This window comes from Salvelinus alpinus, chromosome 2, assembly GCF_045679555.1.
Source record: "Salvelinus alpinus chromosome 2, SLU_Salpinus.1, whole genome shotgun sequence".
Classification (NCBI taxonomy): Eukaryota; Metazoa; Chordata; class Actinopteri; order Salmoniformes; family Salmonidae; genus Salvelinus; species Salvelinus alpinus.
In genome coordinates, this window is record NC_092087.1 from 125,858,013 (window position 1) to 125,884,433 (window position 26,421).

The 26,421-nt window shown below is 43.6% G+C and overlaps 1 protein-coding gene across 1 annotated transcript; it reads right to left on the reverse strand.

The window, feature by feature from the left end:
* Positions 1 to 1,980: 1,980 nt before the first annotated feature.
* LOC139568642 (rho GDP-dissociation inhibitor 1-like) lies at positions 1,981 to 26,418 on the reverse strand. Its single transcript, XM_071390597.1, has 6 exons — positions 26,262 to 26,418; positions 11,212 to 11,403; positions 7,978 to 8,061; positions 7,081 to 7,157; positions 5,965 to 6,028; positions 1,981 to 4,678 (listed from the first exon to the last, which is right to left on the reverse strand). Exons 2-6 carry the CDS (start codon positions 11,399 to 11,401, stop codon positions 4,479 to 4,481), a joined length of 615 nt encoding a protein of 204 aa, XP_071246698.1. The 5' UTR covers positions 11,402 to 11,403; positions 26,262 to 26,418; the 3' UTR covers positions 1,981 to 4,478.
* Positions 26,419 to 26,421: the final 3 nt, after the last annotated feature.

A 26,421-nucleotide genomic window follows, 5' to 3' on the forward strand; every position in this document is an offset into this window, starting at 1 on the left:
TCATTTATATCATGGTACTACTATGGTACTTTCACTTATACCATGCAAATGAACCATGGTTTTAGCCTTGAAGTATGATGATATACCATGATACTGCACAAACTGTCAGAATTTCTGCAATAACTGTCAGAAACTGTCTCAGGGAAGCTCACCTGCGTGCTCGTCCTCACCAGGGTCTTGACATGACTGCAGTTCGGCTTCATAACCGACTTCAGTGGGCGAATGCTCAGCTTCGATGGCTGCACGCTAGAGAAGTATACTCTTCATGGATGAATCCTGGTTTCAAATTTACCAGGCAGATGGCAGTCAGCGTGTAGGGCGTTGTCTGAACGAGTGGTTTGCTGATGTCAACAGAGTGCCCCATGGTGGTGGTGGAGTTGTGGAATAGGCAGGCATAAGCTACGAACAGAGAAAACAATTGCATTTTATTGATGGCAATTTGAATGCACAGAGATACCATGACGAGATCCTGAGACCCATTGTTGTGCCATTCATCCTCCACCATCACCTTGTGTTTCAGCATGATAATGTCGCAAGGATCTGTAGACAATTCCTGGAAGCTGAAAATGTCCTAGTCCTTCCATGGCCTGCATACTCACCAGACATGTCACCCATTGAGCATGTTTGGGGTGCTCTGGATTGACGTGTACGACAGTGTGTGCCAGTTCCCGCCAATATCCAGCAACTTCACAAAGCCATTGAAGAGGTGTGGGACAACATTCCACAGGCCACAATCAACAGCCTGATCAACTCTAGATGTGTGGTCACACCAGATACTGACTGGTTTTCTGATCAACGTCCCTACATTTTTTTAATGGTATCTGTGACCAAGTCACGTGAAATCCATAGATTAGCACCTATTGCATGTATTTCAATTGACTGATTTCCTTATATTAAAATTCTTGCATGTTGTGTTCATATTTTTCATAAGCTTCAGTTCCATTTCCACACGCTTAACTTGGGTCAGAATTGGGCCCTATTTTTGTTTGCATGTATGAAAAACTAGGTGACTACTTTCAGCATTTAGTTTGCATTCTTTTGGTAAGAGAGCTGTGTGTATGGCTGCATTCACATATGCTGCTTATAATAGATGAATTACCCTATCTTGTAGCCTAAATTCATTACTAAACCACCCCCCCCAACAAAAAACAACCTGGCACCGGGTCTGTAAAGAGGTGACTTAAGAGCCCAATCCTGGAGAAGCAAGTTATACCACAGTGAGGGAAAGTTGTAGAGCTAGAGAGAGGTTGTTAAGAGTCCAGGATTATCTTTCCTTTAGTTGGAGCCTCTCAGATGCCTCATTGAGGCTCCTAACTTGAAATACTTGGTGTTGCCATGACAAGCAGTCTGCTGCCTTTTTTTATTTCTATATAACCAGACAAAGGTGTTTGAGTGTACATTGTGGGCATATTGGATTACAAACATAGTTGAAGTACATAGAAATTGTCTTGAGTACAGGTCATAAGTACAGTACAAAAATTTCTAATTTAATACATGTAATAAAACCACCATTTAATGGTAATTTGGAGTCAAATCTAGGGAGACCCTCTAACGTAATTGCAAGAGTAGCGGCTAAACATATGAAGAGCAGACAATTGATTACTTGTATACCAAATTTTAGCAATAGAGCTTTCAATTCTGGGTTATCATAAGCTTAGGTGGCCCACTCCCCCACCAGTTAAGGGTGTGTGTCACCATATCTATCAATATAACCACTTTTGCAATAAGATTTTTGTATACAACCATCCATATATGGGAGACCTTAGAGATATGGAAAAACATGATTGTGCTTTGTTATACCTTGGGTAGGGTTCTCAAACTTAAGCCTGTTAAGATTGGCCACTAGCCTAAAAATGTGACTAGTAGAAATCTTGAGAAGTTGTAAAATGTGATTGCTGAAAAGATCAAGACTGGAAATAATGGTTTTACTTATTTTACCCACAAATAAACTTTGAAACCCAGAGATAGTCTGTACAACAGTCCAAGTTGAGCAACATCTTTATTGTCCAAGAAGAGCAATCACAAATGATCGAATATTTATACAACCCCACCAGCATGCCAGCATCATCATTGAAACTGTACAACATGTGAAGGAATGTAATGGAAAAGCATAAGATCATTCACAATATCTGAAACACTTTTACATCCATATGCTTAGGGTACAGTACATGTCAATTCCACTTTCTGATCCAATATCCCTCCCTCTTAACATACTCAAACAGTATCACGCGTTTTCTGCTAGCACATCCTACTCTGTGCAAACTCAACCGTTCTTCCATCAACGTCTCTCTTCGTCAATATGTCATTGGGTAAAGACTGGGGCCTGACTGTGGAGGTGTACATCTTAACCCTACCAGCTCCTGTTCCTAATGAGAGCTGAAACACCGTCAATGTCTCCAGCAGCAGACGGTGAGTCATTCTCTACTCCTGTGCTTTCTCTGGTACTTGTCATCACCTTTGACCTCCGACAGCAGGCTCTAAGGGTCGTAACAAAATGTGAGTGAGGTGGGGAGGAGGGAAATCTGACTGGGGATTGACGTACATTAAGGCAACCAACAAAAAATAAAATAATGTCTTTCTTTTTCACGCGACCAAAGTCGACGATAAGGCCTCATGGCTAAGGAACACAAGAGTGTTAACAATAATGATGAAGTGGCTTGCTGGGGTGGGCAAGGAAAAAAAACACATTGGTAAATTCTAGTTGGTGTATTCTATTCTCATTCTAACTACCATGTTAACTTGTGTTTACTAGCGGAGGTTGAGTGTAGACAAAACAGGCCGGGAGCAGCATGTGTGTAAACACTACAGGGAGAATCTCAACTAGCAAAGAGATTAAAATGGTGGAACAGTTGATAGTACAATATGCCCTTGAGTGAGTCTACCTGATGGCAAGCACCACATGAAATACACAACATACAGCCCAAGGCATGCCCCATCTGTTAGTGCACTACCATGATAACTGCATAAGAGTAGTAAACTGATTATTGGTGAGTGAAACTGATTCTTTTGATCTTTCAGTATAAGGCAGCACTGGGACTTACGCCCTTTCCCCCCCAATGTCACATTATCTTTCACTTGCTTTGCCCTAGCCTCTGCAGAGTCCCCAACAACTGGATGTTCCTGTTTTCAGGGGAAATGGACTTCTGCTTTTGGACGTTAACAAGGCGACACGCCACCTTAACTCCTCCTCCACAAACAGAAAACCAGCAGGATGCAGACCTCGTAGGGTAAGAGTTGAATACCCCTTATGTAGGGGATCTAGTTTCAGTTTTTTTTTATACCTGCTACATTAGGTTACCTTGGCCCCAATCCCCATGTAGGAGGAAAGGGCTAAACATTTAAGGGGGGTAGGAGGAGCTGAAGTAAAGCAGCTCATTAATTCACTGTACGTTTAAAAGACATGCTCCAGAACTTTTTTCCCTATATTTACCCCCACTTGGGCAAGCCCCTTAGTAATTTGAGTTTCAGCCCCTCACCATTTGAGTGAAGGCTAGCAAGACGCACACACAGTAGAGCGAGAGCAATGTCGTGGTGCACAATATCTGCACATTTGTGACACATGCAATTTTCAGAGACCACTTTTGGCTCGTGGGTGCCACTTTCAGAACTACTGGCAAAAAAGAATACAAAAGTTCAGGAGAATATCTTTAACAAGGCAGGTCTTGGTAAATATAAAAAATAAACTAGCAAGGAGGCAAGCAAAGGAATGCTAAAAAGGGGCAGAAAAAGATGTCAGGGAAGGAATGACCATAAAAGCTGATTAATATCAACAGTGACATGAACAAAGCCACAGTATACTATTATTCATACAATTATATAAAAAAAGGCTAAATGAAAAGTTGATTGTACACTTGCTTTTCCACATGTACTTCTTACTGACAGGAAGACCATTTAGGGAGCAAAGGGGGGTTTAATCTCTTCAAGCAGGACAAACCATGAGGGGTGGGGTTGGAGGATAGATCCTGCACAGTACAGCTATGGGAGACTTAAAGGTCCAATGCAGCTGTTTTTAATATATCAAATCATTTCTGGGTAACAATTAAGTACCTTACTGTGATTTTAATTGAAAACAATGGTAAAAAAATAAAAAAATAAAAATAAACAAAATAGCTAATTCTCACAATATTATTCCAACCTCAGTGTGGATATAATATATAAAACAGGTAAATCACATTTTTGACTGGACCTTTAAGGTTGCATGGATGGTAGGTTGAGGGCAATGAATCAATGATGGTGGATTTTGTGCAAACAATGAAAGGAGAGGGGGGATGGACGGACAGAGGGGGGCGTTGCTTCTGCTGCTGCTACTAATGCAGACGGATAAATGGGGAGAAACGAGAGAGGGATGGGAAGGGTCGGAATGAAGAGGAAGGGTCAGAATGAAGATTGAAGACATGAGGATGGAATGAAGCAGAAGAAAATAAACTCATGGAGAAATGGGGACATGGTTGTGGGGTTTGGTTTTGAAGGCCTCTTTCTTAGTCTTTCCAGTCTTTCTTGATGTTGAGGTTCCACTCCCAGGAAAGGTGGTCATGCTTATCGTCGTCGGTGAACTTGGACTTGATGTTGTAGGTGCCGCGGGCCAGCATGCCTTTAGGAGCCTCCTCCAGCGGGGTCAGGAAGTCGTACTCGTTCGGCCTTGGCCCATAGCTCCCCACCATGTAGTCTGACTTGTCAACTACAGAGACCGAGAGAAAAGAAGGGCTGTTTGAATCACCAGGGAGGACAAGAAATACAGGGTGGTGTTCATTAGGCAATAAACAGAAAACTGAATGAAACAGGGAGTAACTATTTGGAGAAAAGACTCTCTGGGAAGAAAGTTATCAATAAACAGGACTAATGAAAAACACGACTGATTGTTTTACTCCAATTTATAGAATTTGTTTTACCCCTTTTTCTCCCCAATTTCGTGATATACAATTGGTAGCCTTGGCCCATCGCTGCAACTCCCCTACGGACTCGGGAGAGGCGAAGGTCGAGAGCCATGAGTCCTCCGAAACACGACCCTGCCAAGCCACACTGCTTCTTGATACACAGCTCGCTTAATCCAGAAGCCACCCGCACCAATGTGCCGGAGGAAACACCGTCCAGCTGGGGACTGAAGTCAGCTTGCAGGCACCCGGCCCCCAGCAAGGAGACGCTAGAGCGCAACGGGACAAGGAAATCTCGCTCAGCCAAACCCTTCCCTAACCCGGAAGACACTGGGATTGAACCCGGGTCTGTAGTGACGCCTCAAGCACTGCATAGCAGTGCCGTAGACCGCTGCGCCACTCAGGAGGCCTGATCCAATTTATTTTGATCTATCGATTTCTCAATAAGCCTCAAAACACGACTCAGTAATAAAGCAATTGACACAACAGGCTGTTTCATGCCTCAACTTGAATCCAGTTTCAAACAAACATTTCACGCCTTTCTCTTCTGCTCAGTAAAATGTGAGATGAATGCCTCAAAACAATTTCTCAATAATATCCCTATTGACACTTGAGTCTGTTTTTCAGCCTCCTTTTCAACCTTTTCATCCGGTTTCAAACAATATCTCAATTTCAGTCCCTGGCCCTTCTGCCTGTTTCTCTTGGCAGATTAAAAAGGGAAGGCAGTGTGTGGGCCGGGGCTGTCAACATTAAACAATGGTAGTTTCCACAGGCCTTAAGTGTTTACAGCTCTTCATTGAACTAATTAATTTACTTACTGTCTAAAGCAACGGTGTTGATGTGGCATCATGCCACTTATCTCTTCAATTCTGTTAGGACCAACATTTGAAAACCACAATGTATCACCTAGTACATTCCCTTAACAGGGCAATCTGTAGAAACTGATGGTAGTGGGAAACTTCAACGTTGATGTCAACATTCGCTTCAGTCTAGGGCACAATTTCCCACATTTACTATGGGAGGAAGGCTTGTGCAGTTGAGATGGAGGTCAGGAGGGAACAAACAAGAGGGATAGGAAGCAGCAAGCACTCACTTCTCACTCCTTTCCTGTGGGTCTGCTGGACATACTTGAGTCCCGAGACAATCTCCTTGTTCACCTGCAGAGACAGAGGCATCGTTAGCGGCATGGAAAATCAATCTAGCTTATCGCAAGCTCATCTGACAGAAATAGGCCATTTAAAAGACCTAGTGAACCGTGAAATCTGAAAAATACAATTAATGGCACAATCTGAGTGTTTGATTTCTAGTGGGGGGGAAAGAAAAGTGTAGCCACCACCTTTTTAAGCCAAGTTCATTAATGGCACAATCTGAGTGTTTGATTTCTAGTGGGGGGGAAAGAAAAGTGTAGCCACCACCTTTTTAGGGAAAGGGAAAAGGGAAAGGGGGATACCTAGTCAGTTGTACAACTGAATGCATTCAACTGAAATGTGTCATCTGCATTTAACTGATGGGGTCTTTATACAAACAGCTTTCATTCACGTAAATTGAACTACATTGATTCTCAATTCAATTGACCTGAAATATAACAAAAAAGCATCAATGTAGTTCAATTGAATTGTTTTGTGCAATATCTTACATATTGTACAGGTAACTGCCAAAATAATGGAAACACTTGTGTAAATGAGGGATACACAGTATATTGAAAGCAGGTGCTTCCACACAGGTGTGGCTCCTGGGTTCATTAAGAAATGAACATACCATCATGCATAAAAATGCTGGGCGGTCCAATATTTTGGCCACTATGGCTATGCCCCTATAGGATGGCAATGCCCCCATCCACAGGCCACGAGTGGTCAGTGAATGGTTTGATGAGCATAAAAACAATGTGAAACATATGCCATGGCTGTCTCAGTCTCAAACCAATTGAACACTTATGTGAGATTCTGGCACGGCGCCTCAGACAGCGTTTTCCTTCATTAACAAAACATCAAATTATGGAATTTCTCGTGGAAGAATGGTGTCGCATCCCTCCAATAGAGTTCCGGACTCTTGTAGAATCTATGGCAAGGTGCATTGAAGCTGTTGTGACTCGTAGTGGCCCAACACCCTATTAAGACACTTTTTGTTGGGGTTTCCTTTATTTTGGCAGTTACCGGTACATTTAAATGTCAGCAAGGACCACTGCAACACATCTGAACTGTGCTCTCACTTTGAAGCTGATCTTTATTCTGTACTCCACTCCCTCCTTCAGGATAAAGGACTGCTTCTTAAAGGACTCCAGATCTCCTGTTAGAAAGACAACGAGGGGGAAAAAAACAGTAAGGTTTCTCCAACACACACACTAACTAACTAGGGCATGCAGCAGGCGACTGCCGTCCACAGGGCCCCAGTGTGGAGTGTGAGAGTAGGGTGTCTAACAGACACGTAGAGTCCTAGGCAGCGCTGACACCTCAGCAGGGGTCATTGTCTCAGCCCAGCAGTGGCACTGCCTCATTAGCACACTTAATCAGGGGTTTTAATACTGTCTTCTAGCAGTGCTGCAGCACTCTCCCTCAACATCTAGCAGTGGAACAGACTGGGGAAGCAATACAATACTCTCTTTATTCCCCCCACGATGAATGCGTCGAACCAGTTTTTACCCCAGAATTTGCAATAAGTGCTGTACATGGAAAGACCATGAGGTAAGGCTTTGAAATGTTCAAGAGAGACCTAACTTATTCCTATTCATTCACCGTTTCCAGCATGTTACTTCTGACAGGAGTGGCTGTGTTATACTGTTCCCCAGGAACCCTTTCTCTGTGTTAGTTTATGACCGCCAGTCGTCACTACAAGTACATGATGTGATGCACGCATTTTTACTGGCACTGGCCTGCCTCATTCAGGGTGACTCAGGTCATTCTGTTCAGCGGCACAAGGTGTCTTGCTCACCTCCTCAAGAGAGTCAGGTGACTCTCTTGAACTGATCTGTTAGAACACGGTCTAACAGATCAGTTTGTCAACGGCAGTTAGTTACACACTCGGAACCATTTCCCCCATGTTTTGAGATGCTCGTACGATAAGATGTCAATTTCTGGGGATTACAGTAAACAAAAGTTCTACAGCTCACCTTGCAGGTCAAGGGTCAGTGGGTTCGGGGCAGTCTCACACATCAGTGTCAACCGTGTCACCTGGACGTTGGGAACGCTGGGATCTGCAACAAGACCAGACAAAGAACATTCATATGGATCAGGTAACTGACCCACAGCAACCTTGAAAGAATTACACCCTGCTGATATGTAATGTTTGGTTTCAGACCTTTAAACTTTATAGGTAATTCGGTGTGAAAATACATCAAACGTATTTTATATTCTGACATTTAGCACAAAGACAATACTGAAATGTATTTTTATATAATTCTGCATTTGTGTCTAAATGACAACCAAACTGAATATATCCAAGTAGGGATATCTGTGAAGTTATTGCCCTTATCTAGGCCTCCATTTAAACATCACAACTTTTAATCGATTGTACAGACCAAGACATCTCAGAGGCAACATTTAGGAATGAGGACTGCATGCATACTATCAGTAACAACCAGCTGTCCAACGGTCTGCCCCAGATGAGCGCTGAAATCAGGACAGCTATCCATTAGTTGGAAGGGCCCCAACATTAAATAAACATTTGTTTATTTTGAGATACAAACAGTCCCTGGGTACTAGCTATAGCCTTCTCCCAGAGCTAAACAGTGTTATTTTTTTATTTCACCTTTATATAACCAGGTAGGCCAGTTGAGAACAAGTTCTCATTTACACTGCCACCTGGCCAAGATAAAGCAAAGCAGTGTGACAACAAAAACAACAGAGTTACACATAAACAAACGTACAGTTATTAACACAATAGAAAAATCTATGTACAGTGTGTGCAAATGTAGAAGATTAGGGAGGTAAGGCAATAAATAGGCCATAGAGGCAAAATAATTACAATTTAGCATTAACACTGGAATGATAGATGTGCAGATGATGATGTGCAAGTAGAGATACTGAGGTGCAAAAGAGCAAAAAGATAAATAACAATATGGGGATGAGGTATTTGGGTGGGCTATTTACAGACAGGCTGTGTACAGGTACAGTGATCAGTAAGCTGCTCTGACAGCTGATGCTTAAAGCTAGTGAGGGAGATATGAGTCTCCAGCTTCAGTGATTTTTGCAATTCGATCCGGTTTGGCGAAGAATATGAAGCGAGGGCCAGCCAACGAGAGCATACAGGTCGCAGTGGTGGGTAGTATATGGGGCTTTGGTGACAAAACAGATGACACTGTGATAGACTACATGCAATTTGCTGAGTAGAGTGTTGGAGGCTATTTTGTAAATGACATCGCCAAAGTCAAGGATCGGTAGGATAGTCAGTTTTACGAGGGTATGTTTGGCAGCATGAGTGAAGGATGCTTTTTTGTGAAATAGGAAGCCAATTCTAGATTTAATTTTGGATTGGAGATGCTTAATGTGAGTCTGGAAGGAGAGTTTACAGTCTAACCAGACACCTAGGTATTTGTAGTTGTCCACATATTCTAAGTCAGAACCGTCCAGAGTAGTGATGCTAGACGGGCAGTCGGGTGCGGGCAGCGAATGGTTGAAGAGCATGCATTTAGTTTTACTTGCATTTAAGAGCAGTTGGAGGCCACGGAAGGAGAGTTGTATGGCATTGAAGCTCATCTGGAGGTTTGTTAACACAGTGTCCAAAGAAGGGCCAGAAGTATACAGAATGGTGTCTTCTGCGTAGAGGTGGATCAGAGAATCACCAGCAGCAAGAGCGACATCATTGATGTATACAGAGAAAAAAGTCGGCCTGAGAATTGAACCCTGTGGCACCCCCATAGAGACTGCCAGAGGTCCAGACAACAGTCCCTCCAATTTGACACAGTGAATTCTATCTGAGAAGTAGTTGGTGAACCAGGTGAGACAGTCATGAGAAACCTATGGAGTCTGCCAATAAGAATGTGGTGATTGACAGAGTCGAAAGCCTTGGCCAGGTCGATGAAGACGGCTACACAGTATTGTCTTTAATCGATGGCGGTTATGATATCGTGTTTAGGACCTTGAGCATGGCTGAGGTACACCCATGACCAGCTCAGAAACCAGATTGCATAGCAGAGAAGGTACGGTGGGATTCGAAATGGTCGGTGATCTGTTTGTTAACTTGGCTTTCGAAGATTTTAGAAAGGCAGGGCAGGATGGATATAGGTCTATAACAGTTTGGATCTAGAGGGTCCTCCCCCTTTGAAGAGGGGGATGACCGTGGCAGCTTTCCAATCTTTGGGGATCTCAGACGATACGAAAGAGAGGAACAGGGTAGTAATAGGGGTTGCAACAATTTCGGCAGACAATTTTAGAAAGAGAGGGTCCAGATTGTCTAGCCCAGCTGATTTGTAAGGATCCAGATTTTGCAGCTCTTTCAGAACATCAGCTGTCTGGATTTGGGTGAAGGAGAAGTGGGGGGGAGCATGGGCAAGTTGCTGCAGGGGGTGCAGAGTTGTTGGCCTGAGTAGGTGTAGCCTGGTGGAAAGCATGGCCAGCCGTAGAAAAATGCTTATTGAAATTCTCAATGAACCTGGATTTATCGGTGGTGACAGTGTTTCCTGTCCTCGGTGCAGTGTGCAGCTGGGAGAAGGTGCTCTTATTCTCCATGGACTTTACAGTGTCCCAAAACTTTTTGGAATTAGTGCTACAGGATGCACATTTCTGTTTGAAAAAGCTAGCCTTAGCTTTCCTAACTGACTGTGTATATTGGTTCCTGACTTCCGTGAAAAGTTGCATATCGCGGGGGCTATTCGATGAGAGACCAGTCGTGATGGATCGGCGGGACTCCGTGTCAGCAGTAAAGGGTCCAGGACATATGGAAAAATAGGTATTGTAGCCCAAGAATTCGCTGGTGGACCTCTTTGGCTAGCCGGGAGATGGCAGACTGGCAGGTATTGACCGAGCTGAGGCTGGCTGGTGTCCGAGTTAACGGTGAAGACCGCTAGCAGTGGCTAACTGACTAGTAGCTAGTTAGCTGGCTATCTTCTGATGAGGGTTCCGGTTCTAAAGTATAAAAATAGCAGATCCGTACCACATTGGGTGAGGCGGGTCGCAGGAGAGTATATTCAGTCCGATGATGGAAAGTGAGATTAAAATATATATGAAATATATATGAGAGAAAAAAACTGAGGAAAACTATATTTACACGGGACAGGACGGGACAAGACACACGTCCGACTGCTACACCATCTTGGATATGACACGTAAAGATACTAAGCAGGCGTCAGGCAAACACGCATACAAACACACATATTGAGAGAGAAATGACAAACACACACACTCACCAGCGACAGCAGCAGCGCCGGCTCCTAGCAGAACCTCCTTGTACTTCCGGAGACTCTCGTCATCCTGGTCCAGCTCCTGGATCTCCTGCAGGGTCTTCTGGGCCGGGGGCTTGTAGTTGACCGTCTCGCCTACGTCATTCTCCGCAGCGATGGCTGCTAGCTGCTCCGGAGTCAAATCGTCCTCAGCCATGTCTGTGGAGAGAAAGAGAAGTGACAGAGAGAGGGCGGGGAAGAGGAAGAGAGAGGAATGTTTACAACCAAGATTGGAACTATTTATTTGCCACTAATCGCTACTCCTCAGAGGATGTAGTATATTCTGCTCAAATAAAAGGGATGACAGCATCTCATCAATTACTATGAAATGCTGCTGCGACATCACACAAGGCAACAAACAAGGAACTCAAATGCAGAAAGGTTCCCTGATCAGAAGAACCAAAAAAGGTGCAGAATCTTTTTTTTTTTACATCAAAAATATTAAGTCACTACTGTTGACTTAATCCAGGATCTAATGTGAAAAATCTGGGCACACTGAAACAGCATCATCACTGGTGGGAGACCATCTCCCTCAAATGAGGTCATGTGTACATGGGCCCCTAACACACACAAGATTGAGGTCAGAGGAGCAGGGGCTGTGTTCCTTAGCATTGGGAGAACCACCAGAGGGGTTGTTCGAAAAACAGATCAATCAAACACCGGCAGTCTCTCACAACCATTGGTCCCCAGGGGCCTCTCAGCCTGACTTTTCAAAACAAGCTCACACCAATCTACTTACACTGACTGTCATGTGTTACAGTGATGTCTTCTTTTCATTATTTATCAAGTAAGTTCAACTACACTGACAGATGTGGTCAAGCTTCGGTCAAAACGATGTTGACATACAGAATTTACATGCTCCTAAAATAGACCACATGCAGGCTACATTCTTTAGATCAACGCAATCAATGACCATGGTCCTTAGATGTTGTTGCCTGTTTGCCCCAGATCTGTAATGGCAAACACCTAAGGTCGTTGTCATGAGGAAACTTGTTTGGATCTGGGCCGACTTCCGGGCATAATTTGTGGGGCTTTCCTCAAGTCAAATCTGAATGAAACTGTTCTTGAAATTGCTTTTCTCAAAAACTACTCAAAATTCAACCTGCCCATCTCTGTCCTTTGAACTCATGCCGACATCATTTGATGCCATCTTACCAACAACTAAAACCGTTTGACAGCAAGATGGCCAATAAAATCCACTCCAGATGGGTCATCCTCATCCAGGGGTAATAATTGGAATGAGGGGCCTCTCCTCAATATACTTGAGTCATGACAACTAGAGGGACTCACAAAAGCAGGAAGAGCTGTGTTTTTGCCAAGAAGCGTCCAAAAATCCCAATAAGGCTTTCTCTCCCACAATAGCCTTATCATGAATCCTCTGTGTCTGCTACTGCAGAGGAATGGGAAAAAAATATGTAATAATTCGCTGAAAGTTATATTCCACTTTCGGTGATCTATCGTTCTTCGCTGGAGCTTGGGGGAGTGAAAGTATTTAAATGTTGGCGTTTAGTCTTAAGAGTTAAAAGCACATCTGGATCCTTGTTCACCAAAGAGTGTAAGACTATTATTTTTGTATTAAAAAAATAAAAAATAAAAGACTAGCAGCCTGGTGGGAGTTTGATTTGGAGGAAAATGGAGCGGGGAGAATGAATGACGCAGTTGGTTTTGTATGGCATACAGTGTATAGTACATGTATTAGGAAACTAATCCCTCACTAAAGCCAATCTACACGGTAACAAAGATATAGGAACAAAAAGTACACCATAAAACAAAAGAAAAATAAATAAGTACTGCTGCATCAGGGTTTCCGTTAGCTGTTATTAGCCGGCTTTTGGGCAGAATAACTTTTTTAGAAAGACCAATAAATACAATTGGCACTGGCCAATTGTCCAGAAGAAGAAAATCCCATTGCGAAATAATGCTTTGTAGCCTATTCATTGATGGAAATACCAGTCGATTTAAATACATTTGACTGGTCATGCTCATCGGTCTATAGTATAGGTTCATTTGATTAATTTAGTGAAATCAAATTTCCGTGTGTGTATATTGGTTATGCATCTCATTTATCACACTCGCACAACATACAGCTACAGAGCCTTTAAGTGGAAAATCTGCAAGACAGCGTGAGAGCTGCCGATAAAGCATCTCAAACAGCAAATGCATAAGCAATATGCCCGGAACAGGGCTCCGGGCAGCCGAGCGGAAATGGAGGAAAACTCGCCTCCCTGCGGACCTGGCATCCTTTCACTCCCTCCTCTCTACATTCTCCTCTTCTGTCTCTGCTGCTAAAGCCACTTTCTACCACTCTAAATTCCAAGCATCTGCCTCTAACCCTAGGAAGCTCTTTGCCACCTTCTCCTCCCTCCTGAATCCTCCTCCCCCTCCCCCCCCCTCCTCCCTCTCTGCGGATGACTTCGTCAACCATTTTGAAAAGAAGGTCGACGACATCCGATCATCGTTTGCTAAGTCAAACGACACCGCTGGTTCTGCTCACACTGCCCTACCCTGTGCTTTGACCTCTTTCTCCCCTCTCTCTCCAGATGAAATCTCGCGTCTTGTGACGGCCGGCCGCCCAACAACCTGCCCGCTTGACCCTATCCCCTCTCTTCTCCAGACCATTTCCGGAGACCTTCTCCCCTACCTCACCTCGCTCATCAACTCATCCTTGACCGCTGGCTACGTCCCTTCCGCCTTCAAGAGAGCGAGAGTTGCACCCCTTCTGAAAAAACCTACACTCGATCCCTCTGATGTCAACAACTACAGACCAGTATCCCTTCTTTCTTTTCTCTCCAAAACTCTTGAACGTGCCGTCCTTGGCCAGCTCTCCTGCTATCTCTCTCAGAATGACCTTCTTGATCCAAATCAGTCAGGTTTCAAGACTAGTCATTCAACTGAGACTGCTCTTCTCTGTGTCACGGAGGCGCTCCGCACTGCTAAAGCTAACTCTCTCTCCTCTGCTCTCATCCTTCTAGACCTATCGGCTGCCTTTGATACTGTGAACCATCAGATCCTCCTCTCCACCCTCTCCGAGTTGGGCATCTCCGGCGCGGCCCACGCTTGGATTGCGTCCTACCTGACAGGTCGCTCCTACCAGGTGGCGTGGCGAGAATCTGTCTCCGCACCACGTGCTCTCACCACTGGTGTCCCCCAGGGCTCTGTTCTAGGCCCTCTCCTATTCTCGCTATACACCAAGTCACTTGGCTCTGTCATATCCTCACATGGTCTCTCCTATCATTGCTATGCAGACGACACACAATTAATCTTCTCCTTTCCCCCTTCTGATAACAAGGTGGCGAATCGCATCTCTGCATGTCTGGCAGACATATCAGTGTGGATGACGGATCACCACCTCAAGCTGAACCTCGGCAAGACGGAGCTGCTCTTCCTCCCGGGGAAGGACTGCCCGTTCCATGATCTTGCCATCACGGTTGACAACTCCATTGTGTCCTCCTCCCAGAGCGCTAAGAACCTTGGCGTGATCCTGGACAACACCCTGTCGTTCTCAACCAACATCAAGGCGGTGACCCGTTCCTGTAGGTTCATGCTCTACAACATTCGCAGAGTACGACCCTGCCTCACGCAGGAAGCGGCGCAGGTCCTAATCCAGGCACTTGTCATCTCCCGTCTGGATTACTGCAACTCGCTGTTGGCTGGGCTCCCTGCCTGTGCGATTAAACCCCTACAACTCATCCAGAACGCCGCAGCCCGTCTGGTGTTCAACCTTCCCAAGTTCTCTCACGTCACCCCGCTCCTCCGCTCTCTCCACTGGCTTCCAGTTGAAGCTCGCATCCGCTACAAGACCATGGTGCTTGCCTACGGAGCTGTGAGGGGAACGGCACCTCCGTACCTTCAGGCTCTGATCAGGCCCTACACCCAAACAAGGGCACTGCGTTCATCCACCTCTGGCCTGCTCGCCTCCCTACCTCTGAGGAAGTACAGCTCCCGCTCAGCCCAGTCAAAACTGTTCGCTGCTCTGGCATCCCAATGGTGGAACAAACTCCCCCACGACGCCAGGCCAGCGGAATCAATCACCACCTTCCGGAGACACCTGAAACCCCACCTCTTTAAGGAATACCTAGGATAGGATAAAGTAATCCTTCTAACCCCCCCCCCCCCCCCTTAAAAGAGTTAGATGCACTATTGTAAAGTGGTTGTTCCACTGGACATCATAAGGTGAATGCACCAACTTGTAAGTCGCTCTGGATAAGAGCGTCTGCTAAAAAAAAAAAAAAAAAAAATAGAAGGCAGGCTTCATCAGGGCGTCACACACCACTTTGCAATGAGCTGGAGGCAGTATGCATTTTGAAAACATATACTTCATTTTTGGAATCCTGAACATTTTACTACATATCTTACCTTGCTTCAAAGTTGCCTTGTCAAAATCAGACCATATCCATATAGGCAATTATTTTATATCAACTTTCTTTCATTGTCCAGTAGCCAAAGCCACAATCCCTGTCATATTAGCAACCCATGCTAGTTGTTGCATATTCGTTCTCCCCTCTATCTACATTTCATCTCTGTCACATGTAACTGCTTGATTATGACAACGGTGTTTCCCCGCTAATTGCACTATGGAACGAACATTCACGCGTAGCCTACTGTCTTGTGCGCATTGCTGCGGTTATAAATATGAAGAAATAATAGCTGACATTTACTCCAGAGGTGCTGACTTGCTGCACCCTCAACAACTACTGTGATTATTATTATTTGACCATGGACATCTTGGCCATGTTCTGTTATAATCTCCACCTGGCATAGCCAGAAGAGGACTGGCCACCCCTCAGCCTGGTTCCTCTCTAGGTTTCTTCCTAGCTTTTGGCCTTTCTAGGGAGTTTTTCCTAGCCACCGTGCTTCTACACCTGCATTGCTTGCTGTTTTAGGCTGGGTTTCTGTACAGCACTTTAAGATATCAGCTGATGTACGAAGGGCTATATAAATTTGATTTGATCAACCTTTTAAGGATAAATGTTCTTATCGGTTGCATCAGACTCATGGCTTTTTAACATTTGTTTTATGTAGCCTAGGCCTACTGGTTGTATGAATTTGGGATCTATCGTCCCACAACTGTCCCAGAGTCAGTTTGGAATAGGCTGTTTCTTTCTCGACAAGCTGAACAATAGAATTGGTCAACTTTTACATGGGGGATAGTAAATTAAAATAGGCTAGTGATTTTGTTATTCGTTACTCCGCTTATTGACTGAGGAAAAGTATATGTGGGCATCGGAATTAGATAACATCGTTGCATTCTCGATTTGCATTTTCTGTTCAAATGAATTACCATAACCTAAACGGGATTTGTGTCTTCCTGAGTACCGTGGGTGGACGCCCTAATTAGGTTACGCTCCCGATGCATATGGGTCCAGTAAATAAATGCTGCCGGTCAAACGTCCAGCACCACACATTCCGAACGGAAACCTTGTGCTGAATATAGAGATGTTTCTAATGTGTTTATGTGAGCTGGCCTCAAGAGTTAAGGAAGCCTACCATCAGTGTGACAGCGTAGTAGTTTCATCATAGACCTAATGCTTAGTCAGTAACTTACGACGGCCCATATACAAGAGACAAACAATTATTAGTCTGCAATTATTATTCAGGCCTAATATGAAATGTGTCATCTTATCTTGAAGGCAGCTTGGAACCTTGACAGCAAACACTCCAACTAATTGGACAAATGCATTCTACTTTGGTAATTTAAAAAAAAGAAGCCCTTCCACGCATCTATAACAATGATATGTGATATTACTGTCAAAGTTTGTAACATGTTAACTGTAGCCCATTTCACAAAAGGCTAGTTTGCCTTGGAAACAACTGTACACAAAACATCTCATTAAAAGTTGGGAGAATGGGTATCCCCTTTGGCTAGAGAGGTGTTACATTTTACATTTACATTTAAGTCATTTAGCAGACGCTCTTATCCAGAGCGACTTACAAATTGGTGCATTCACCTTATGATATCCAGTGGAACAACCACTTTACAATAGTGCATCTAACTCTTTTAAGGGGGGGGGGGGTTAGAAGGATTACTTTATCCTATCCTAGGTATTCCTTAAAGAGGTGGGGTTTCAGGTGTCTCCGGAAGGTGGTGATTGACTCCGCTGACCTGGCGTCGTGAGGGAGTTTGTTCCACCATTGGGGTGCCAGAGCAGCGAACAGTTTTGACTGGGCTGAGCGGGAACTGTACTTCCTCAGAGGTAGGGAGGCGAGCAGGCCAGAGGTGGATGAACGCAGTGCCCTTGTTTGGGTGTAGGGCCTGATCAGAGCCTGAAGGTACGGAGGTGCCGTTCCCCTCACAGCTCCGTAGGCAAGCACCATGGTCTTGTAGCGGATGCGAGCTTCAACTGGAAGCCAGTGGAGAGAGCGGAGGAGCGGGGTGACGTGAGAGAACTTGGGAAAGTTGAACACCAGACGGGCTGCGGCGTTCTGGATGAGTTGTAGGGGTTTAATGGCACAGGCAGGGAGCCCAGCCAACAGCGAGTTGCAGTAATCCAGACGGGAGATGACAAGTGCCTGGATTAGGACCTGCGCCGCTTCCTGCGTGAGGCAGGGTCGTACTCTGCGAATGTTGTAGAGCATGAACCTACAGGAACGGGTCACCGCCTTGATGTTAGTTGAGAACGACAGGGTGTTGTCCAGGATCACGCCAAGGTTCTTAGCACTCTGGGAGGAGGACACAATGGAGTTGTCAACCGTGATGGCGAGATCATGGAACGGGCAGTCCTTCCCCGGGAGGAAGAGCAGCTCCGTCTTGCCGAGGTTCAGCTTGAGGTGGTGATCCGTCATCCACACTGATATGTCTGCCAGACATGCAGAGATGCGATTCACCACCGAGACAGTGGAGCTCTAGTGTTAACACTAGAGGTCGACCGATTAAATCGGAATGGCCGATTAATTAGGGCCGATTTCACGTTTTCATAACAATCGGAAATCGGTAATTCTGGACACCGATTTCGCCGTTTTTTTATTTTACACCTTTATTTAACTAGGCAAGTCAGTTAAGAACACATTCTTATTTTCAATGACGGCCTCGGAACGGTGGGTTAACTACCTTGTTCAGGGGCAGAAAGACAGATTTTTACCTTGTCAGCTCAGGGATTCAATCTTGCAACCTTATGGTTAACTAGTCAAACGCTCTAACCACCTGCCTCACTAGGAGCCCGCCTGTTACGCGAATGCAGTAAGAAGCCACGGTAAGTTGCTAGCTAGCATTAAACTTATCTTATAAAAAACAATCAATCATAATCACTAGTTATAACTACACATTTTTGTTGAGTATGGACTTTTACAAGCACAAATGAACTAGAGAAATGCTGCTTTTCTCAAGGAAGAGCAGCATGTGTACATTGAGTGGATGGGAGAACGGAGGAGAGAAAAAAAAAACACTAGAAGGAAGCACAGGGGGGAAAATGCTAGCTGTATACTGCTCTTTTGCTTGGTAGGGCAGTAACTGCTCAGAGTGAAACTGAGAAATGACCGTTTTTAATTGACCAGCCAAATTAATGGTAGGCGATTGGAGATGTGGCTGTTGTCTTACTATGAGGTTATTTTTTATTCATTAGTCATGACCCTGCCATGACCTTTGACCCCAGACAGAATTTACTGCCTTCTTGCTTGGTACACCCACTGGAATAGGTTTCCACTACAATTTTTTTTCTTATACAAACTTAATATATTTATTTGTATGTGGCTGTCAGTGTCATATAGTTTTATACTTGTATCAGCAAAGAACAATAAATATAAAATGTAAACCGTACCACTGCAGCCAAAAGTACAGTGAAATCAAGGTAAAAGGCAGTAACTGACATGAGTGATGGCAGTTAAGTTCTTTTTCCTTGGTTTCACTAACTTTTGCAGTTGCTGCAAACATGACCCCCGTTTCCTCCACAACACAATGAAGGCAGGATATTTGTCCACATGATAAAGCATGTATTTAATGTTTAACCAAATGTGCAGTTACTGCTCTTTTGCTTGGTAGGGCAGTACAGATAACCAACTCACCCAGAGCTCTTTGAGAAAAGCCATTATAAGAGATCTGATGGCAAACATTTAGTAGGGAATTGCTTACAAGTAACTTCATCAGCTCATGTGCACCCCACAACAGAGATTCACCAACAGATATAGAACGCTATGGAATCACCAGCTCGCATTTTCCAGTTGTGCTATACTCCGAGTTGATATTCACGTAACAAATTCCCCTCGACCACAAATTGGGGAAAACCAACATTCTTTCCCATTGATCCACAGTGTAAAACAGCCAACTTGATCAAAACGTGCCGAAAAGCTGCCGTGTTGTTCAAAGTACATGTAACCAGGTCACCAAAAAATCAAGACCTACGGTTCACAACGCCAGGCTATTCTGCGTGGGAAATGTGGCTAGCTATGTGTGGAAAAAATTTCACCACAGGTAAGACTTTTAACTTGTTTAGTATAGTCTTTTTGTAACTCCATTCACTACTTATAGTCCATTTGTTCTGTTGGTCTCATATTACGGTCGGAAGCTAGCACTCACGTGGCTGCTATCACCGTCATGAAAAGGGGCATGAGGGAAGCCCTACAATATAATGTTTTTCTAAGTAGTGAGAACGCTCGGGAGCAGGCAAAGTTGAAAAGTAATGTTAAGGCATGTTGTACTTTTCTTAAGTTTTGTAACTGAGAAAAACAAGCAGACAAGAAAAGTGTGTTTGAAAAAGTTTGATTTCTTGCTGGGAGCCAATGGAGTAACCTAGGCAACCACAGACTGTTTCCTGGTAGGCCTCGACATTCTATCTAACGTGCTGACCAGACCGCACACATGTTGATTTTGTCCAACAACACACGATCAGGACACGCAGGTTGAAATATACAAATTCTGAAACTATATTAAATTTGGGGACAGGTCGAATAGCATGAAACATTTATGGCAATTTAGCTAGCTAGCTTGCTGTTGCTAGCTAATATGTCCTGGGATATAATCATTGGGTTGTTATTTGACCTCAACAAGGTCCTCTACGCAAACAATTAATCCACAGATAAAAAGGTAAACCGAGTTCGTTTCAGACTACTTCTTCTTTGGACTTAATATTTAAGGTGCATTATTGTTTTGGGCGGAAGGTAGACTAGAGGTTAGAGTGTTGGGCCAGTAACTGAAAGGTTGCAAGATCAAATCCATGAGCTGACAAGGTATACAAATAAAATAAAATGCCCCTGAACAAGGCAGTCAACCCACTGTTCCGAGGCCATCATTGTAAATAAGAATTTGTTCTTAACTGACTTGCCTAGTTAAATGGTTAAAACTTCTACTTGCTACGCATCCCGGATCCGGGAGCACCCCCATCAGTAAAAAAAGCTGACTAGCATAGCCTAGCGCCACAAGTAAATACTAGCATCTAAATATCATTAAATCACAAGTCCAAGACACCAGATGAAAGATACAGATCTTGTGAATCCAGCCATCATTTCTGATTTTTAAAATGTTTTACAGGGAAGACACAATATGTAAATCTATTAGCTAACCACGATAGCAAAAGACAACTTTTTTTTCTCCACCATTTTTTTTCCTGCATAGGTAGCTATCACAATTGCGACCAAATAAAGATATAAATAGCCACTAACCAAGAAACAACTTCATCAAATGACAGTCTGATAACATATTTATTGTATAGCATATGTTTTGTTAGAAAAATGTGCATATTTCAGGTATAAATCACAGTTCTACATTGCAGCTGCAATCTGAAATAGCGTCGATGCAGGCAGAATAATTACAGAGACCAACGTCAAATACCTAATTACTCATCATAAAACATTTCTGAAAAATACACAGCGTACAGCAAATGAAAGCCCAACATCTTGTGAATCCAGCCAATATGTCAGATTTTTTAAGTGTTTTACAGCGAAAACACAATATAGCATTATATTAGCGTACCACAATAGCCAGAAACACAACCGCATTTACCAGCCGCAAAGGTTAGCGATCGTAACAATCCAGCAAAAGATATATAATTGGACTAACCTTGATATACTTCATCAGATGACAGTCCTGTAACATCATATTACACAATGCATATAGGTTTTGTTCGAAAATGTGCATATTTAGCAGCACAAATCGTGGTTATACAATGTGATCAGTAGCAACAGTTCATGCATTCTGGCCGGCGCCATCTTGGAGAGGCACCTAATCTAATCAATAAATAATCGTAAACTTGACTAAAAAATACAGGTTGGACAGCAAATGAAAGATGCATTAGTTATTAATGCAACCGCTGAGTTAGATTTTTAAAATTAACGTTACTAGACATACAGTGTGCGTTACAGCCAGACTAGTGCCGCAATTAATGACGGACAAATCCATTTACATTTTTCCACATAAATACGGAATAACATCATAAATAGCTCTTACTTTTGGACGAGCTTCCATCAGAATCTTGGGCAAGTTGTCCTTTGTCCAAAAGAATCGTTGCTCGGTTGTAAAACGTCCTCTTCAACTTTGGAACTAGCAGCTAACAATAGCTATGTGGTGCAGACATGCCCAAATCCTCAAAACGCAATACTAAGGAAATTCCGAAAATAGCAATATACTCGCATAAACTGATACAACTCGGTTTAAAATAACTTCGTTATGATGTTTCTAACACCTATATCGAATTAAATCACAGACGGATATAACTTAGGCCTATAACGAGAGCTTTTGAGCATGCCATCCTGAGGTCCTCCATTGCGTCTTGACGAACGTCGAAAGGAGCGCACGCCATGTCCTTTTATAAGGTCTGAGATCTACGTAGAATCTCCATTCCAATTCTCATTGGTTACTGACATCCAGGGGAAGGCGGGTGCAGTTCATGTCGACCCATAGGATACATACAGAGCTTTAAACTGATCTGAGAACAGAGCCTCGTTTTCAGACCTTCGCAGTTCCTGTCATGAATTTCGCTGCAGAAAGAGTTCTGTTTCACCCACAGACATAATTCAAACGGTTTTAGAAACTAGAGATTGTTTTCTATCCAATAGTAATAATAATATGCATATTGTACGAGCAAGAATTGAGTACGAGGCAGTTTAATTTGGGAACGATAAATGGTAACATTGAAACAGCACCCCCTATATTGAGAAAAGGTTAAAAAATAAAAGACCACCAACTGGACTGGAATGTGGACCTAAGTTCATCTTTCAATCACCAACGTGGGTATATGCTCTTAAAACCAATGAGGAGATAGGAGAGGCGGGACTTGCACTGCGTCACAAATAGAACCAAGTGCCCTTGACAATCAACCGTTCTCTGTCGTGGGTGATGTTGGCTTTCGCCGACTGGTCGAGCACCGGTACACACCACCAAGTGCGCCATTTTTCAGATGTTGCCCTACCGGAGTTACACAGTAATAGCGTCACTGCTATTAACATACACTATCGTTCAAAAGTTTGGGGTCACTTAGAAATGTCCTTATTTTTGAAAGATTTTTTTTTTGCTTTTGTCCATTAAAATAACATCAAATTGATCCGAAATACAGTGCAGACATTGTTAATGTTGTAAATGACTATTGTAGCTGGAAACAGCTGATTTTTAATAGAATATCTAAATAGGCGTACAGAGGCCCATTATCAGCAACCATCACTCCTGTGTTCCAATGGCAGATAACTAATCCAAGTTTCTAATTTTAAAAGGCTAATTGATCATTAGAAAACCCTTTTGCAATTATGTTATCACAGCTGAAATCAGTATTTGTGGGTTCGATTACAGGTTCAAAATGGCCAGAAACAAAGACCTTTCTTCTGAAACGCGTCAGTCTATTCTTGTTCTGAGAAATGAAGGCTATTCCATGCGAGAAATTGCCAAGAAACTGAAGATCTCGTACAACATTGTGTACTACTCCCTTCACAGAACGGCACAAACTGGCTCTAACCAGAATAGAAAAAGGAGTGGGAGGCCCTGGTGAACAACTGAGCAAGAGGACAAGTACATTAGTGTGTCTAGTTTGAGAAACAGACGACTCACAAGTCCTCAACTGGCAGCTTCATCACCCGCAAAAAAACAGTCTCAACGTCAACAGTGAAGAGGCGACTCCGGGATGCTGGCCTTCTAGGCAGAGCTCCTCTGTCCAGTGTCTGTGTACTTTTGCCCATCTTAATCTTTTCTTTTTATTGGCCAGTCTGAGATATGGCTTTTTCTTTGCAACTCTGCCTAGAAGGCCAGCATCTCGGAGACGCCTCCTCACTGTTGACGTCGAGACTGGTGTTTAAGACTGCTACAAGGTCCCTATTTTACAATGACATAATCAAAATGTGTTGGAGACAATATAGTGAAAAGGGCTGTATGGAAGCCTCAATAAATAGACAAAGAATTTTAGTTGAACAAGTCATTGCATGTATAGATTTTTTTTTATTACTCGATTTGAAAAAACACGTGACTTGATCTTAGAATACATGCCTTGAACTTGACACGAGACTCGACCCGTTCTACTTCGGACTCGACTTGAGACTCGGACCTTGTGACTTGCTCGTGACTCTGCTAACATACACCCAGCCTCCTGACCTGCCTGAACTAGCAGGCTGGGTGGAATGCCACAGAAGGAGAGCGCTCACCCTGCAGACAGTGGAACATGGATTTGACTGCAGTGATAAACATGCCTGCACAGGGCAGCCAGGGGCCTGCTTAGACTCAAGCCTGGTCTCAGACTTGATGTAGCATAGTAAATGTAAATCAGGGACACTCAAATTAGTAGGATATGGTTACATAAGACAGAATGTTACTTAAGCCAAAAACTAAAGGTGGGTGGTTGGTCAGGCGTATAACGCGAATATCTAGCAACCCAAAGGTTGTGTGTTCGAATTTCATCATGGACAACTTTAGCATTTGAGCTAATTAGCAACTACTTACTACTTGTTAGCTACTTAACATTACCGCTAACCGAACTCCTAACCTTAATCTCTAGCATAGCTAACATTAGCCACGTAGCTAACGGTAGCCACAACAAATTGGTTCATAACAAATCATACATAATGGATGATGGACATCCACAAATTAATACATAGGTTGCAAAACCAGGTTGCAGACTCACACCGACTGCTTTTACACACACAGACACAAGTGGTCGACCTACCACCATCTTGCAAGAACAGATCCAAGGACAATCAGACCCGGACCTGAATGGACCAGACACCCAACCTAATGGGTCCAGGTCTAGACCCATGTAAAAGCAAAATATATATCAGCCTAGTTGCTCTTCTGCTTAATGAATATTAGTGTAAAACAAATATGCTATGCAGAGCCGTGGTGGTGGTGTCCATTCGGGTCTATCAGCTGTAGTTACATAGACCCAAGACCCGATGACAATCAAATAGGGCCCGGCCCAGATCCGAGGAAAAAGCTTGCACTTTGGACCCACCCTGGTCTGGTATTTTGGTTGGACCCGTGTAGACCTCTATACCACATAATTAACCAAATAACTCAACTGTTTGGGTTGGCAAATGTGTCAGATTATATTAACTTTTGACCAAAGGTGGGGGTGTTTCAGAGCTAATGTTGTGTAATGATTTGCACTAAACTTGCAGTGTCACTTAAGAGTAAAATCTCACTTCCTATTCTCTGCTCTCAGGCAAATGACATCCTCAACTTCGTCTGGGAGCTAGGGGCCAGGGGTTTGTCGGTCTGATTTTAACTCAGCTGGCAAGCGCATGGGAAGTTCAGAACAGAAACATAACCATTTGCAAGCTCCTGAGCATATACGAGAGATTGTTTGTCGCGGATTGATTATTCATTGACAAATAATGAGAATTTAAAGCAATTTCCAATGCTAACTTTATGGATGCTCTATTTAATGAGCCGTGATGTTCCATCGTACAGGGCTCAATCATTGTTACCCTGGCTTCTAGTCTGAAGGGTCCACTACACCCGCCCAGTCAGAGGAAGATGTCAATTATTTCTAGCAGACAGGAGGTGGTACTTAAAATTCAGGTTGACAGAGGAAACAAGTCTAACTACGCTAATGAATTTCCTTTCTCACATTCACCAACTAGAATTTGCATCAGTAAACATCAATGGATGAAATGAATTACAGTTGAAATAATGGCTCATTATTTATTCAAACTGTGAACAAAATGAGTTGTACTCTGCACAGGTGCAGAACAGTCTCTTTCTCCTGTGCAATCACTGACAATACTTTACACAGCCACCAGCTGTAAAATTATAATTTGTGTTGCAATGAAACTGGGTATGCAGTGTGCACTACAGATCAATTTAGTACGTCAATACAATTGTTCTCTTATCAACATTGCTTTATGAACTTGAGTTACTTCCTGGAAGAGAAACATCTAACAAAGAAATCTCATTTCCATTCTTTTGTTGTCTGTAGGTGGCTAGATAGCTTGAGTTGTAGCGTTAGCTTGCTGCAAAGAAAGACTGACCGGTTAATGTAGTTACTGACAGTGACAGATGCTGACTTTGGAGAACCCAAACGAATAGCTAAATAAGCGAAACATGTGTTAAACTATCTAAGAACAAATGTTACATACTCGTCGAATGTGGCACTGTTTCAGGTGACAAAGTAACCAAACGTCAAAGACAGCCAAATAGCTAGCTAGTGTGTTAACGCCACTGGCTAACTAGTCTCTGAACGGCTAGCCGTGTCTAGCCGCTAGACACTGCCGCAAGTCATCAAGCTGCACGAGGATTGCTAGCTGGCTAATTAGCAACATGGGTGTTGGACTCTAGCTACCTGCCACCCAATTAAACCAAACTGTTACAATTGTTCCGTGCTTTTACATAAGTCACACTGCAGCAGAACAAAAATATTAACAGTAGACCAACGTTTCCTTAATGTTTCGCTGGCTACATATGGGCACTGCTGCAACCAGGGTGTGAAGTTTGTAACGTTAGATACGTTAGCAGGCTAACGTTACCGTGGTTGGCATGCTAGCACAACTCAGCAAATCGCTAGTTAACAAAGTTGGGACGAAATGACACCAGATACAAAGTAAGTCTAAAACATAACGAACCGTCCTGTGCTTGATCTTTAACTATTGTATAGGTTGTGAACGCAGGTATTTACCGTTTTCCTGCTGTTTTTTCCAGGCGCTTGCAGAATAAGTGCTTCTGTTGCTCTTCCCTGTGTAAGTATGGCGAAGAAGGAACGGCGCCGCCCCATACAACTCGTTTCCGGGAACTATGCCGCGGCGCGCACGCTCTATGCAGGTGGCGTGCAGTTGCCG

What these genes read in the sequence shown, in the direction of transcription:
- LOC139568642 (XM_071390597.1), bottom strand. Translation starts at nt 11,401, where the DNA reads ATGGCTGAGGACGATTTGACTCCGGAGCAGCTAGCAGCCATCGCTGCG. An exon ending in ACTGACCCTTGACCTGCAAG is followed by an intron (nt 7,158 to 7,977) that starts GTGAGCTGTAGA and finishes TCTTTCTAACAG; the next exon opens with GAGATCTGGAGTCCTTTAAG. An exon ending in CCACAGGAAAGGAGTGAGAA is followed by an intron (nt 4,679 to 5,964) that starts GTGAGTGCTTGC and finishes CGGTCTCTGTAG; the next exon opens with TTGACAAGTCAGACTACATG.